Source organism: Crocuta crocuta, unplaced genomic scaffold (genome assembly GCF_008692635.1).
Source record: "Crocuta crocuta isolate KB4526 unplaced genomic scaffold, BGI_CrCroc_1.0 scaffold466, whole genome shotgun sequence".
Classification (NCBI taxonomy): domain Eukaryota; kingdom Metazoa; phylum Chordata; class Mammalia; order Carnivora; family Hyaenidae; genus Crocuta; species Crocuta crocuta.
Window position 1 is genome coordinate 728,099 of NW_027529672.1, and position 12,898 is coordinate 740,996.

Consider the following 12,898-nt stretch of genomic DNA (forward strand, 5'->3'; position numbering starts at 1 on the left):
GGGCCCTGGATTGGACTAATCACAGAACTTAGCTCAATATGCGCATCATCATTGATCCACCGTGTTCTCTCCTGTATTTTGATATAATAAACACCCATGAGCCCACTGCCCATGCCCCGAACCAGATGGACGATTTCTGCATAATATGCAATTCCCTCTGTCCCTTCCTTCTGCTTCCCACTCAGAGGCAGCCACTGTATCCTCAATGATATATAATTCTTATTCTTTCTCTTTTGTTTTACCCTATATGCGTATGCTTAAAAATATATTCTGTGGTTTTACTTACTTTTGATCTGTAAAAAGAGGGGGTAGCCATACTAACGGTTGCCTTCTGAGATTTTTAAATCTCAATTCCTGTTTCTAAGACATACCGGTATTGTAGCATAAAGGTATAGCTCACTATTTTCCACTTCTGTATGAAGATCTCATCACCTCCCTGTCCTTGTGATGATGGGCATACAGGTGATTTTTTTTTTCTTTTTTTGCTCTACTGAACAGTGCTGCTTTGAACTTCGTTCTGAAGTTGATCTTGCATCAATCACGAGAAGTGGAACCGTGGAGTCATAGTATATACACATATTCTACTTTACAAGATAATCAAATCATTTTCCTAAGTCAGTGTGCAAATTTATACTCGCACCCATAGCGCATAAGAGATCTACTGGGCCCATGTCCCTCTAATGCTAGGCTGCTGTCAGACTTCTTAATGTGCCAACCAGTGGGTGTAAAATATTCTCTTATTTGCATTCCTTAGCACTAGTAAGCCTGAACGTATTTTCATATTTATTAACCATGTTCCCTCTCCCACAAATTGCCTCTTCATATCTTTTGCCCATTTTTCTATTGAGCAGTTTCTATTTTTCTCATTTGTTATTCTTTATGTCTCTTAAATTTTTAATTCTTTTCCGATTACCTAATTTGCAAATAATTTCTCTCAGTTTTTAGCTTCCCTCTTATAGTTTCTAAATTTTTGATGAACAAGCTTTCTTATTTCGATGTAGTTAAGTTTATTAATCTTTTATTTTATGATTAATGTCATTTGGAAGAGCCTTCTTCACCCTGAAACTAGCTATCTACATTACAAAGTTTCACTAAGAGATTTTACCGGGAGTGATTATTAAATCTCATCAAATGATTCTTTCTGCAGACAAATCACTTCACATTTTTTTCTCATTTTTTTCTATCATTTCATTGATTCTGCTCTTAGTTTTTGATCACAATCTTTATCCATTTTGGGGGGTTCCTTCTGTTATTTGTTTGCTAGTTTCTTTAGCTAGTTTTAGCCTCTCTTCTTTGGAATAGAATCATGAAAAGATAGAAAATTCCAAAACACACCAGAGCATTTTACAGCTCTCCACAAATTTCGATATGTAATATTTTCATTATCGCTGTGTTCTAATTATTTTTTAGTTGCTAGAATAATCTTTTTCTTTGACCCATTATTTAGAAGCTTCATTTTAAGTTTCTAAGTACATGGTGATATTTTCATTAACCTTGTTACTGTCTTCTAGTTGAACTACATGGTGGTGAGAGCATCATGGTCTGACTTCTATTCTCTGAAACTGGTTGAGATTTCCTTTCAGCCCAGAGTGTCATCCATTTTTGAAAATGCTCCAGGGATTATTCAGAATATGCATTCTCTAACTTGTGGTTGCAGAATTCTTTCCGATTTCTATGTTAAGTCTGTTGACTGCAATTCAAGTCTTTACTTTGCTGCCTTCTTCTCTAACGTAGCCACAACGGAGAAACGTGTTAGTGGTGGCAGATCTATGTAATTCTCCCTATGTTTCTAAAAACCAACAAGCTCAAAAAGCTAAATTCTAGTCTTAAAGCAAAGACTGACATCCCAGGAGTTTCTATGACTGTGCTGAAATTGTTCCTTATCTCTCATGGCCTCAGGGCCAAGGACGCTGGCAACCATATTCCAATTCTGGTCCAAGACTTCCCAAATTATAACATCCTTTGAATTTCCAGCTTTACCAGAGGTCATTAGTACACTGAGGCGGGGGAAGAGGTGGGGGAGAAGATGGTGTAGGATGGAATGAGGAAATAGGAGAGAGAATGCAGAAGACTCAGGGGCCCGGCATCCTTTGCCTCCACTCAGCTGCCCCTGGGCATCCGATTTCCACCACAGGGCATTGCCACTGTCTGTCTACATTGCTTAACTGGTTGTTTCTTGAGGGCCTGAATAACACCGTCCCACGCATCCCTACGTGAGGCAGTCAGTCATGCTGGCCTCCCTCCACTGAGTGGTACCCGCACAGCCCATGGGCTGGAGCCCCGAGACAGAGCAGGGGAGTTGCCTTCTATTCATTCATCATTTCTCCTTGGATTCCTCAGGAAGAGAAGCCAGTTCTTTGCATTATTATTATTTTTTTACCTTACATGTGCTGCCTAAAACATAGCATTTTCCAGCCTTCCTCACAGTGGGTTGATAGCATGCTTTGACTAAATTCTGGCCAATGAGCTCGGGGGCACCTAGGTGGCTCAGTCGGTTAAGTGTCTAACTTTGGCTCAGGTCATGATCTCATGTCCATGGGTTGGAGTCCCACGTTGGGCTCTGTGCTGACAGCTCAGAGCCTGGAGCCTGCTTCAGATTCTGTGTCTCCCTTTCTCTCTGCCCCTCCCCTGCTCGCTCTCTGTTTCTGTCTCTCAAAATAAAAAAAAATAAAATAAAAAATAAATTCTGGTCAATGAGCTCGAAACATAAGTATTATGTAGAAATTCTGGGAACGCCTCTTAAAATTAATTGAATAGTCTGAAAGGATGACCTTTATTGTTTTTTCTTCCTAAGTCTTTCTCCCCTCTTCCTTCACAGACCAGGTGCCATCTTGGATTATGATCTTGAGAATGAAAGTCACATGGCTAACACGGTGGAGAGAAAAAGAGAGGAGACCTTGGTCCCTGATGATCAGGGGGCTTCTGCTGGGATGGGCTTCTGTCATGTGCCTTTAGGGTCTTTCTATGTGAAAAACAAACAAACAAACAGCCAAAAAAAAAACCAAACCCAAAAAACCCAAAACATCTACCTCATTAAGCTATTGTCATCTTGGTTTTTCGGTTGTTCCCAGTGAACCTACCCCTAGCTCAAATAAGCAATCGAGGCAGACCTCTTGAAGGATACACACGATCAGAGGTCATGGTTAGAGAGGTAGATCACTATGGGCAGGGGAGGCAATGAAAGGCATGTGAAATTTAGTGAAAATTCTTTCTTCTACAGCATGCTCTTTGTGAAAGATGCCCTGAAAATTCGAGGGATGCCTTTCTCATTCAATGCACTTTTCCTTCCTAAGAAGCATGACGTGGAATAATCCATGAGGACTTATCAAAATGAAAATGAGGCATCTCATGCAATCCGGAAGGACTGAAGCCAATTTCAAAGCAATTCCACAGCACTGCCAAAGCTCAGTGCAACAAGGATAGTGGGGAACACGCACAATTCAGGGGAAGGGTTTTGGGCACTCTTTGGTGTTGGTGAAGCCCTGTGTGGTTGTAAAGAAACAGAATTCACTGATTTCTCCTTCATGAAGAGTGGCCGCGAATACCAACTTTGAAGGTAGTTCTTATCTAACACATTTGCCCACTTTTGGAGAGAACGTGACAGGAAAATTGGGTTTTATCTTGTTCTTAAATGTCAGATCCTCCACAGATACCAGTGGGTGTTCACTTTGGCCCTCCTCTGCTCTGTGCGAGGGGTAGGTTTACTCACCGTGGCATTTTCTGACAGAAACCACTCAGGGATTGCAATATAGTGATTGGGAACTTTCCTCTGGAGGTTCTGTCGGTCCTCTGCCTCCCAGAGCAGCGTGTTTAGGTCAGGAAAGTTGTTGTTGATGTCAATGCCATCGTGGGTCCAGCGTCCCAGGGACCAGCCGCCCAGCTCCGAGCCCTGGGAGACAATTCCGAATGTGAGGGACCCACAGGCTTCTGGACTCTTCTTACACAAGATGTCTCTATCTCCATGTCCACCATCCATACCCATCTAGGTGTGTCTCTAAGCCTCTACACACTCTCTGGCCCAAAGATGGCACCCAGAAGGGAATACGGAAGCATCTTCTATTACTACTTGGTAGGCGGTGGGCAATACTGCCAAATCCCTCCAAGGGGGGATGGAGGGCATCACCCCTGCCACATGGTCGTGCTCAAGAATTATTACGTCCCTTCTTCCCGTTTCCCTCCTATGAAAGCTTCTAGAATGGTCAGATGAGGAACTCTGAGTAGCAACGACTCTAAGAGTCTGGCATTGCAAAATCAACCACCACCACCGTGTTAATGGATTCTCTCTGCCGTGCCCACGACTCTGGATAGCAAACCCTTAACCAACTGGCCTTGGCAAATCTGGCATTGAAAATCTGTCACCAACTCTGTACTGATAAACACCACCAAAATTCTGTATTGTAAACTTGCATGTGACAGGTTCCAAGTATAGTTTTCCATTTTACTCCCAGATACTATGAACAATACTCCACATATAATCCTATACATACGTATAGTCTGTGACCCACACACATTCTACGTCATAATTAGAGCATGAGACATAAACAACAGATCAGAATAATACAAACAACCTTTCTCGGAGCACAGGCAATAATGGAAGTGAGGGCCCGCCTCGATTATGTGCTCGGTCCATGTTCGGTATTATTTTTATTCTAGTCTGCTGTTATTATTGAAAACGTAACAAGTATCACTCTTTAGGTTCACTTTTTCCACTCGTGGGCATGTCTCCGATCCCCACGATTGTCAATTCCTGCTCTGCATCTTTCACAAACCCTCCAGGTTTCTCTGGCTCAGCAGAGACGCTCAAAGGAAAGCTGACGATGTGTTAAGTGAGATCCCTCGCTGCTGCCCTGGGCAAGCGGGGTGGCACCATTACCCCTTCATAGGCCTTCTCGTAGCCATCGGGGTTGAGGGAAGGGAGGATGTGGATCCGGGTCTCCTCCACCAGGTGGACGATGCGTGGGTTCCGGGCCAAGTACTCCTGACACAGGAATTGCATCAGCAGTAGCGTCAGCTCGCGGCCCAGCACCTCGTTGCCGTGGGCGCCCGCGATGTAGTGGAACTCTGGCTCACCTTTACTCCAAGATGGGAAAAAAAACACAGGCTCATGTGGATGCTTCTAGCAAAACAGGCCTTACCATTCAGGGTAAAAACAAACAAAAAAGTGCCTGACAATTATAAACTTACAATTTTACCGTGTCTCTTTTTACAAATAGCCCCCCTCCAAATTATATCAGTACAATATTTTTTTAAAGTCTCAAATAGTCAGGTGTATAAGACAATGTGTAGAAAATCATGGATGATACCAGCCGCCGAGGAAGAGGGTTTATTCTTATTTAGCAAGAATAGATAAAGTAACACAGTGCTTAAAGTTTAAAATTTACCCGAGGGATACAGAAGTGCTGATGCATAGGGGCACATGTACCCCAATGTTCATAGCAGCACTTTCAACAATAGCCAAATCATGGAAAGAGCCTATGTGTCCATCAACTAATGAATGGATCAAGAAGATGTGGTCAATATACACAATGGAATACTACATGGCAATGAGAAAGAATGAAATCTGGCCATTTGTAGCAACATGGATGGAACTCGAGGGTGTTATGCTGAGCGAAATAAGTCAGGCAGGAAAGGACGGATACCATATGTTTTCACTCATATGTGGAACAGGAGAAACTTAACAGAGGACCATGGGGGAGGGGAAGGGGAAAAACAGTTAGGGAGAGGGAGGGAGGCAAACCATAAGAGACTCTTAAATACTGAGAACAAACTGAGGGTTGATGGGGGAGGGGGAGAGTGGAAGAGCGGTCATGGGCATGGAGGAGGGCACTTGTGATGAGCACTGGGTGTTATATGGAAACCAATTTGACAATAAACAATAGTAAAAATAAACATTAAAAAAGAGTAAAAAAATTTACAAATTAAACACAAGCTGTAGCAATTATTTTTCTCTTTTGGGAGGTAATCATTCTTCTTAGAAGATGTTCCTATTAACTCTTATAAAGACACAAAAATGAGGGGCACCTAAGTGGCTCAGTCAGTTAAGCGTCTGACTTTGGCTCAGGTCATGATCTCACAGTTTGTGAGTTCGAGCCTTGCATCAGGCTCTGTGCACACAGCTCAGAGCCTGGAGACTGCTTCCAATTCTGTGTATCCCTCTCTCTCTGCCCCTCCCCTGCTCATGACCTGTCTTTCTCTGTCTCTCCAAAATAAATAAATGTTAAAAGAATTAAAAAACAAGACACAAAGATGAATGAATAGAAGCAGAAAACAGTTCAGCAGAGCCAATCAGCACTGACACAATTTTGTAAGGGGGTTGCCTTTGAGTTTTTCCCTTTTAACAGCTCAGCTTTTCTAGTGCTGTATTTATCAGTGCCAGGCAGGGGCTGACAATATTCCTTCTCTTACTGGCAAAGCTACTGCTTTTGAGGAAATGCGATTTTACCTGCAGATATAGCCCTCACCCTTTCAAAGAAGCTTCTAGGAGGAACTTCTTTAATGATTTTTTTTTTTTTTTAATTTCTAGGAGAGAGAGAGAGACAGCGTGAGCCCGGGAGGGTCAGAGAGAGAGGGAGACGCAGACTCTGAAACAGGCTCCAGGCTCTGAGCTGGCAGTCAGCACAGACCCCGACGCGGGGCTCGAACCCACGAACCGCGAGATCATGACCTAAGCGAAAGTCGGACGCTTAACTGACTAAGCCACCCAGGCGCCCCGAGGAACTTCTGAAATAATGATGAGTTTGGAGATGAAGCAGACAGGCCTCAGACTTAAATATCAGATTTACGCAAAAGAAAACCCAGAGAAATCTCTCTGACCCAGAGGAGAATCCGGGCTCGGGCAATGGCTGAAAATAGGAAATGTTTGAAAACAGAATAGAAATTAAAAAAGAAACTTAGGGGACCTCCTCTAACTTGAGCCCTTAATGACCCAGGAGTCCAGAATTTTCTTCGATAAAAGGATTCTGTCCTGTCTCTGGCCACTTTTTTTCTTTGGTTCGTGTGATGGGCCTCAGAGCTGGAGAACAGAATTAAATGTGGTTCCTCTGGAGGAAAGAAAGGTTTCTCCAGCTTAGATGAGCCGACAGCCCCTATCACAAGATAAGATGTTCACAGAACCGAAATGTGCGGAATCTGTCTATGGGAGGGCGGTGCGTGGACAGCTCCTGGCCTATTTCATGAATATTCTCATAGAGGTGAACATTTCCTGGCCCTTGAAGAAGGCACCAGACAGGGAGGGACAGGTGCATCATGGAGGGGCCACCTCACCGACTTCATGCTCCCCAGGGTGGTCGGAGATCTCCACGGCGTACAGCTTCAGGCCCTGGTGGCTCTTGCCAATGTTGTAAATTCTGGTGATGTTGGGGCACATTTCGTTCACAACCTTCATCAACTGAAAAGCAAAAGGAGTCAAGGCTCTGAGCAATGACGCTGCGCATCAAAGGCGGGGGGCTCCCAAGGCGGCCTCCTGCTGTTCCCCTTCCATGGCCCCCCCGCGTGCCCTCCCCCTCCCCAACACCAGCGCCATCCCCTCTGCCTGGAACGTTCTCCTGGGGTGGTGAATCACCTCCCGTGGCTATCGTATTACCATTTTTACGGTGGTTTCCTGTGTTCTTGTTGTCTCCCAACTAGACTATAGATCCTTTAAGGGACACACTGCGCCTTGTATCTCTGCAGAACGGAGGGTGGTCATTTGATGATCCAGTTTACTGGTGCTGAGTAAAGGGGTGCAGGGAAGCCATGATAATGGGGGTCATGTGGTTACAAGGGGGAGGAAAGCAGGTCTTGACACGGAAGTGCAAGGAAGCGAAATAGGTAGGTGTTATCTCCCAGATTTGACTTTTTAAACTATTTAAAAAATTTTTTAGTTTTATTTGAGAGAGTGAGCATGTGTGAGCAGGGGACAGGGACAGAGAAAGAGAATCCCACGCAGACCCCACACTCAACACAGGGCCCAATGCAGGGCTCAATCCCACAACCCTCTTATCATGACCTGAGCCGAAATCAAGAGTCGGACGCTCAACAGACTGAGCCCCCCAGGCACCCCTGAATTTTACTTTTAAAGTCAAGCTTGTTAGATGGACAGCCTTGGAGTGAGGGGGTGAGGCATGGTGCCAAAGGAGGTCAGGAGGGCTCATCTGCTTGTCAGAGGAGCACAGGCTTCCCTTGCGAGAAAGGGGATGCTGACTATAAGGGACTGCTGTCCGCAACAGGGCCAGAGCAGAAACGCACCATCAGTGGAGAAGCAGCATGTAAGGGACCCAGGGCTTCTACACCCGTCACCATGAGGGCCACATACACTGTGCAGGGCTGAAGGGGAGCCACATGAGTAGTGCCACGTCTTCCCCAGAGACATGGTAATAGTATCGCTAATAATGTCAACAACTGCATTCATCACACATTCTATTTCTTCACTGAGCTTCACAGTCACAACCACCAGGGGAAGTAGGTAAGGTAGAGATGACTGTCCCCATTCTACAGACATGGAGACTGAGGCTCAGGGAGACATGGAGTGATTTTCCCAGGGTCACCCAGCTGGTGCCGGCTGTGGCCAGGGCTTTGGACTCCGAGGGCTCTTCTCTGTCCTTGAAGGCGCAGCAAAGTGATTGACACCAGCACCTCTCTGCTGCCCGTTTCGTCAGCAGCACACCACAATCATCCTGAAGACGGCCACGGCCCAGCCACCATCTGATCCGGGGCCGCCCGTACCAGTCCCTGCCGACCGTAGTCATCCTCACCCACCAGCATCAACCTTACAAACCCCGATCAGCCCGTGATCCACTGCCTTAGTTCAGATCAATGACTATTTCTGCAGACACAGCCCCTCGGGTCATCCTTGACTAGGCAGCACATGCAGCCATCCAGCACAGAGCCGGGCTGTCCTTCAGTGCCTACCCTCCTCCCCCGTCCAATCAGCCGCAGGAGTGATGCGCCACCTGTGTTAGAGACCATAACCTTGACATTGGAGAAGAAGAAACTCCACCTTCCGCTGAATGCACACTTAGCCATGGAGACGTCGCTCAGGAGGGTATGGCCTCAGCCACGACTCACAAGTCACCTCTTCACACCCCACCCATCACAGTGTTTTCCTACCAGCCACACCCCCTCCTTGTGCTGTGGTGTCATGGGCACCCCTTCTACACATGGCAAAGAGGACACAGGCATGTAAGAAATCTCCTTTATGAAGTACCTTACAATCCCCTCTGTATGGAGAGAAATTCTCTCTGAGATGCCAGGAAGATTCCTCCAGTGGCCACAAGCCCCGTTAAAGACCTGGCCGGGAACCCACCTTGCTTATTCCTGAAAAGAGTAAAAAATGTTTTACTGGAGTTGGAGTCGTGATTTTTTTTTTTTTGAGAGAGAGGGCACAAGTGAGAGAGGGGCAGAGAGAGAGAAGCAGAGCTCACCCAATGTGGGGCTCGAACTCACGAACCATGAGACCATGACCCGAGCCAAAGTCAGATGCTCAACCAACTGAGCCCCCCAGGCGCCTGGAGTCTTGATGGCTAATGTGACGGAAAGGACTAGAATTTCTTCCTGACCTCAGAGCATGCATTCTTAGAAGGGATGACATCACGCCCACCCCAGGAGCTGAAACCTGGGTATCAGGAACTGAAAGTCCTTCCGCATCACAATTTTTGGGGCCCTCCAGAGCTCAGCCAACCCCACAAAATCTTACTCATCAGTATTTAATGTAATGGGCTGGAGGGTCCTTGAGTAAGTGTCTAAAGGGCCTCCCAGGGTGGGGGTGATAATGAAACCAGGTTAAGAACGATACTTAGAGAGCGCCTGGCTTTGCAGAGTCCTAGCTCCATCAAGACTCTGTTTCTTCACCCCCGAGATGGGAATACCCTTTGCCAACCTTGTTATCTACTGAATCCTAGGTTCTGCTGCTTCCCTCCCCTGCAGGAAACAGAACTTGAGGCCCCTCCTCCAGAAATTCAGTTTCCAGCAATATACAAGAAGGGGTTTCTGCTTAAAGGAAGGTACGGTGACAGGCACGGTGGCACTTGCCGTGGTGGTGCTTCAGCCTTTCCCCGGGGGGCACAAAGCGGGGAGACGTCCAAGCGCTCCAGGCCAGGAAGGCTGAGCGTGCTGTATCCACTCATCCACTCCCTGGGAATGTTCTGCACCAGCATGATCACAACTATGAGGACACCACAGAAAATGGCCCGTGATCCAATATTCACTGAGGAAAGCAGGGCAAAATTATAACCATCCTCTGATCAAAATCATATGAGTTCTGTGAGCACAGAAATTGAAGCCCAGGATGGGANACGCATCTAAGTGCAGGTGGGACTGAAGAGACGAGGGGTAATTCGGGAGCACGATCCTGTGGGAGGTGCCTGAGCCCAGCTGGGGCCGAGGGCCACCGTAGCCGAGGATTGGGGCATCGGGGGCCGCCTTCGCTGTGGAGAGTTATGCTGATCTGAGGTCTGCAAATGCCAGAGGAGCAGCCAGGAACAGGACGTAGAAAAGGCCGAGTAGAGGCAGAACATGGCGGATTCCAGTGACTACAAGTTACTGGCTCTGGGGGGGGAGAGGGGGGGGGGGGGGGAAAATGCAAATGTCTGATTCTGTAGGGTGGTGGGTCCAAGGAGGACTGACCTTTAGCCTTGGGTTTGCGTTTGATGTTCATGTAAAATGGTTCCTCCAAAAAATGAAAATGTTTTTTAAAAGGGCGGGGGGAGAAGAGGAAAAGTTCTCTTCCAGCAGCTTTCTTCATTTGCCTGAGAAACAGACAACGGCATCTGGTCCTGGGGGGGAAGGAATCCCAGAGGGAGGGGGAGGGGCAGGAGGGCAGTAGGAGGCATCCCAGGGGTGAGGAAGTGGGCTCTTCCGGATCTGCAGGCTGGACGCCCTCCCCTAGCTTCCTGCCACCATCACCCACCCCCAGGGCAGGCTCGGCCGCTGCCCCACAGCCCGGCGCCCCTGACCCCACCTTCGCTGGCCTGGAAGTCAATGCCACTAGCTGGCCACCTTCCGCCCCGTGTCTCTGCATCGCAGCCCCCTTACGGCCAGCCTCCCCACACTTCCTCAGCGTCGAGACCTGACTGCACCGCATCCAAAACCAAAGTCAAATCATGAACCTTCTCCTCCAAACCACTGACCTTCTCCCTTTGTGGATGGTACGCCACCCTCTTCGGAGGCAGGCCAGATCCCCCGATCCCCCAACTCGTTCCAACAGGGGACCCAGGACTAGCCAGTCCTCCTCAGAGATGCCTCTCTCTCATCCTTCTTCAGCCCCAGTGGCCTCTCTCCTGGGGACTGTGGCCGTCCCTGCCAGTCCAGTCCCCATAAGACTTCCAGGCGAATCTCTCTGAAACGCTACTCTGCCATGTAGAAACCTCTGATTCTCAGACCTCGGTACAAAAGCTTCTCCGAGAGGCTGTTCTAGAAACATGCCATTCGCTCCTACCTCCATACCGTTGCTCATGCTGCCTGGGGTGCCCTCTCTTCTGTCTTCACCTGCCCAAGGCTGGCCCATGAGCTCGGGTGAGAGCCGACCCCATCTGCAACCAAAGCTCTTTCCAACCAGGCCAATCGGGCCAGTCACTGCTCCCTCCTATTCCCTAAATATCTCCCCTGGAAAGATCTCCAATGTACATATTTATTTAGTGCACACTATGAGTTTATGACAGAGTGGCAGGGTTTCTGTCCTCATGGTCCCCAATGAAGGAGCCGCATACAAACAGGTAACTCAGCAGTTAGGAACCATGGCTCGTGCCGGAAAGGCGGTAGCATTCCTGGAGGGGTGAGGTCACTCGGCCTCATGACACCAGGGATGTGCAACCTGCTCTCTGCCCTCCGCCTCCCTCCGCATCCCACCCACCGGGGCTCCCCCTGGGGAAGCACAGCGCCTCATAAGTCAGTGCTCCAGAAATATTTCCTGCACACATTCACGGCATTTTCCCCTTCCAATGCAATATGTTTTTCTATTTTCTCTTCCTGCTCCACTGCTGTTTCTCATTTGTTGTTGTTGTTGTTTATTGGAAATGTCGCTCTCAATACTAGGATAAACTAACATTTTTTTCTGAAGTCGAGAGATTTCTATAGTAACCTAGCAGACTTCATACGGGGAATTGCTAAAAATGCTGGCTTCTTTTTCATTCCCAGGAGCCAAGAACCCAAATGGCAAATCACTTCCGGCTGGAACACTCTTCAGGACTGATAGATGCTCCCCTGAACAGTTTCCAGTGGAGGGCTGCAGGGCCCCGGGGCCGCCCAGCACTGCCGGCAGGGGCTGCACTGGCCACTCCAAGGCCCCTCTTGGCTCTGCATCACCACGTGACAGTGAGCAGGATCGCCCGGGGTAACGAAGCACCCTCCACTCGTTCTATTTTTCTGGAAGGACCTCGATTTTCCACACAGAACAACTATTTAAAGACATCAGCTCCCCAGACTCTCTGTGCAACAGCTCATTTTAAACGCACTCAGATTCATTGCTCTTGACATTAATTGCACCAACTGAGTTGGTATTTGCCTAGCTTCTGGGCTTGCAAAGATGTCCCAAGACGTGCAGCGAGCAAAGCCGCGTGAACACACGAGTGCTCCGTAGAATGGAATGGGGACCAGAGTCCCACAGACGCCTGAGGATGCAGTGCAGCAGGGCTGATGCACAGACCTCAAGTTCAAACACATTAGCCTGATTTCTGAAGAACAAGAGAGCGAGACACTTTTTTTTTTTAGCATGTCCCACCTCTATCTGTGCTGACAGGTGTCTGGAAACTTTGTGAGTGTCTCAAAGTAAATGACATTAAGCCGAGCTGGGTTTGTGGGTTCCCTGGGGGGAGGCGGAGAGCCGTCTCAGCTCCGCCTAAGTGCTCTGACCTCAGGAACGCCTCCATTTGTACTGGGTGGCCGGCTCCTTGTCTCAGTGCCCAGGGGCCCTTGCTCTGAGCCT

The 12,898-nt window shown here is 47.9% G+C and overlaps 1 protein-coding gene across 1 annotated transcript in view; it reads right to left on the minus strand.

Moving 5' to 3' along the window:
* The window catches only part of CPXM2 (carboxypeptidase X, M14 family member 2), a 128,752-nt gene that overhangs the window by 15,812 nt on the left and 100,042 nt on the right, over positions 1 to 12,898 (minus strand). The window contains exons 8-10 of the mRNA XM_077762914.1: positions 7,264 to 7,387; positions 4,874 to 5,070; positions 3,710 to 3,889 (exon numbers count right to left, since the gene is read on the minus strand). Coding sequence (XP_077619040.1) covers positions 3,710 to 3,889; positions 4,874 to 5,070; positions 7,264 to 7,387 — 501 coding nt within the window. The remainder of the gene's footprint in view (positions 1 to 3,709; positions 3,890 to 4,873; positions 5,071 to 7,263; positions 7,388 to 12,898) is intronic.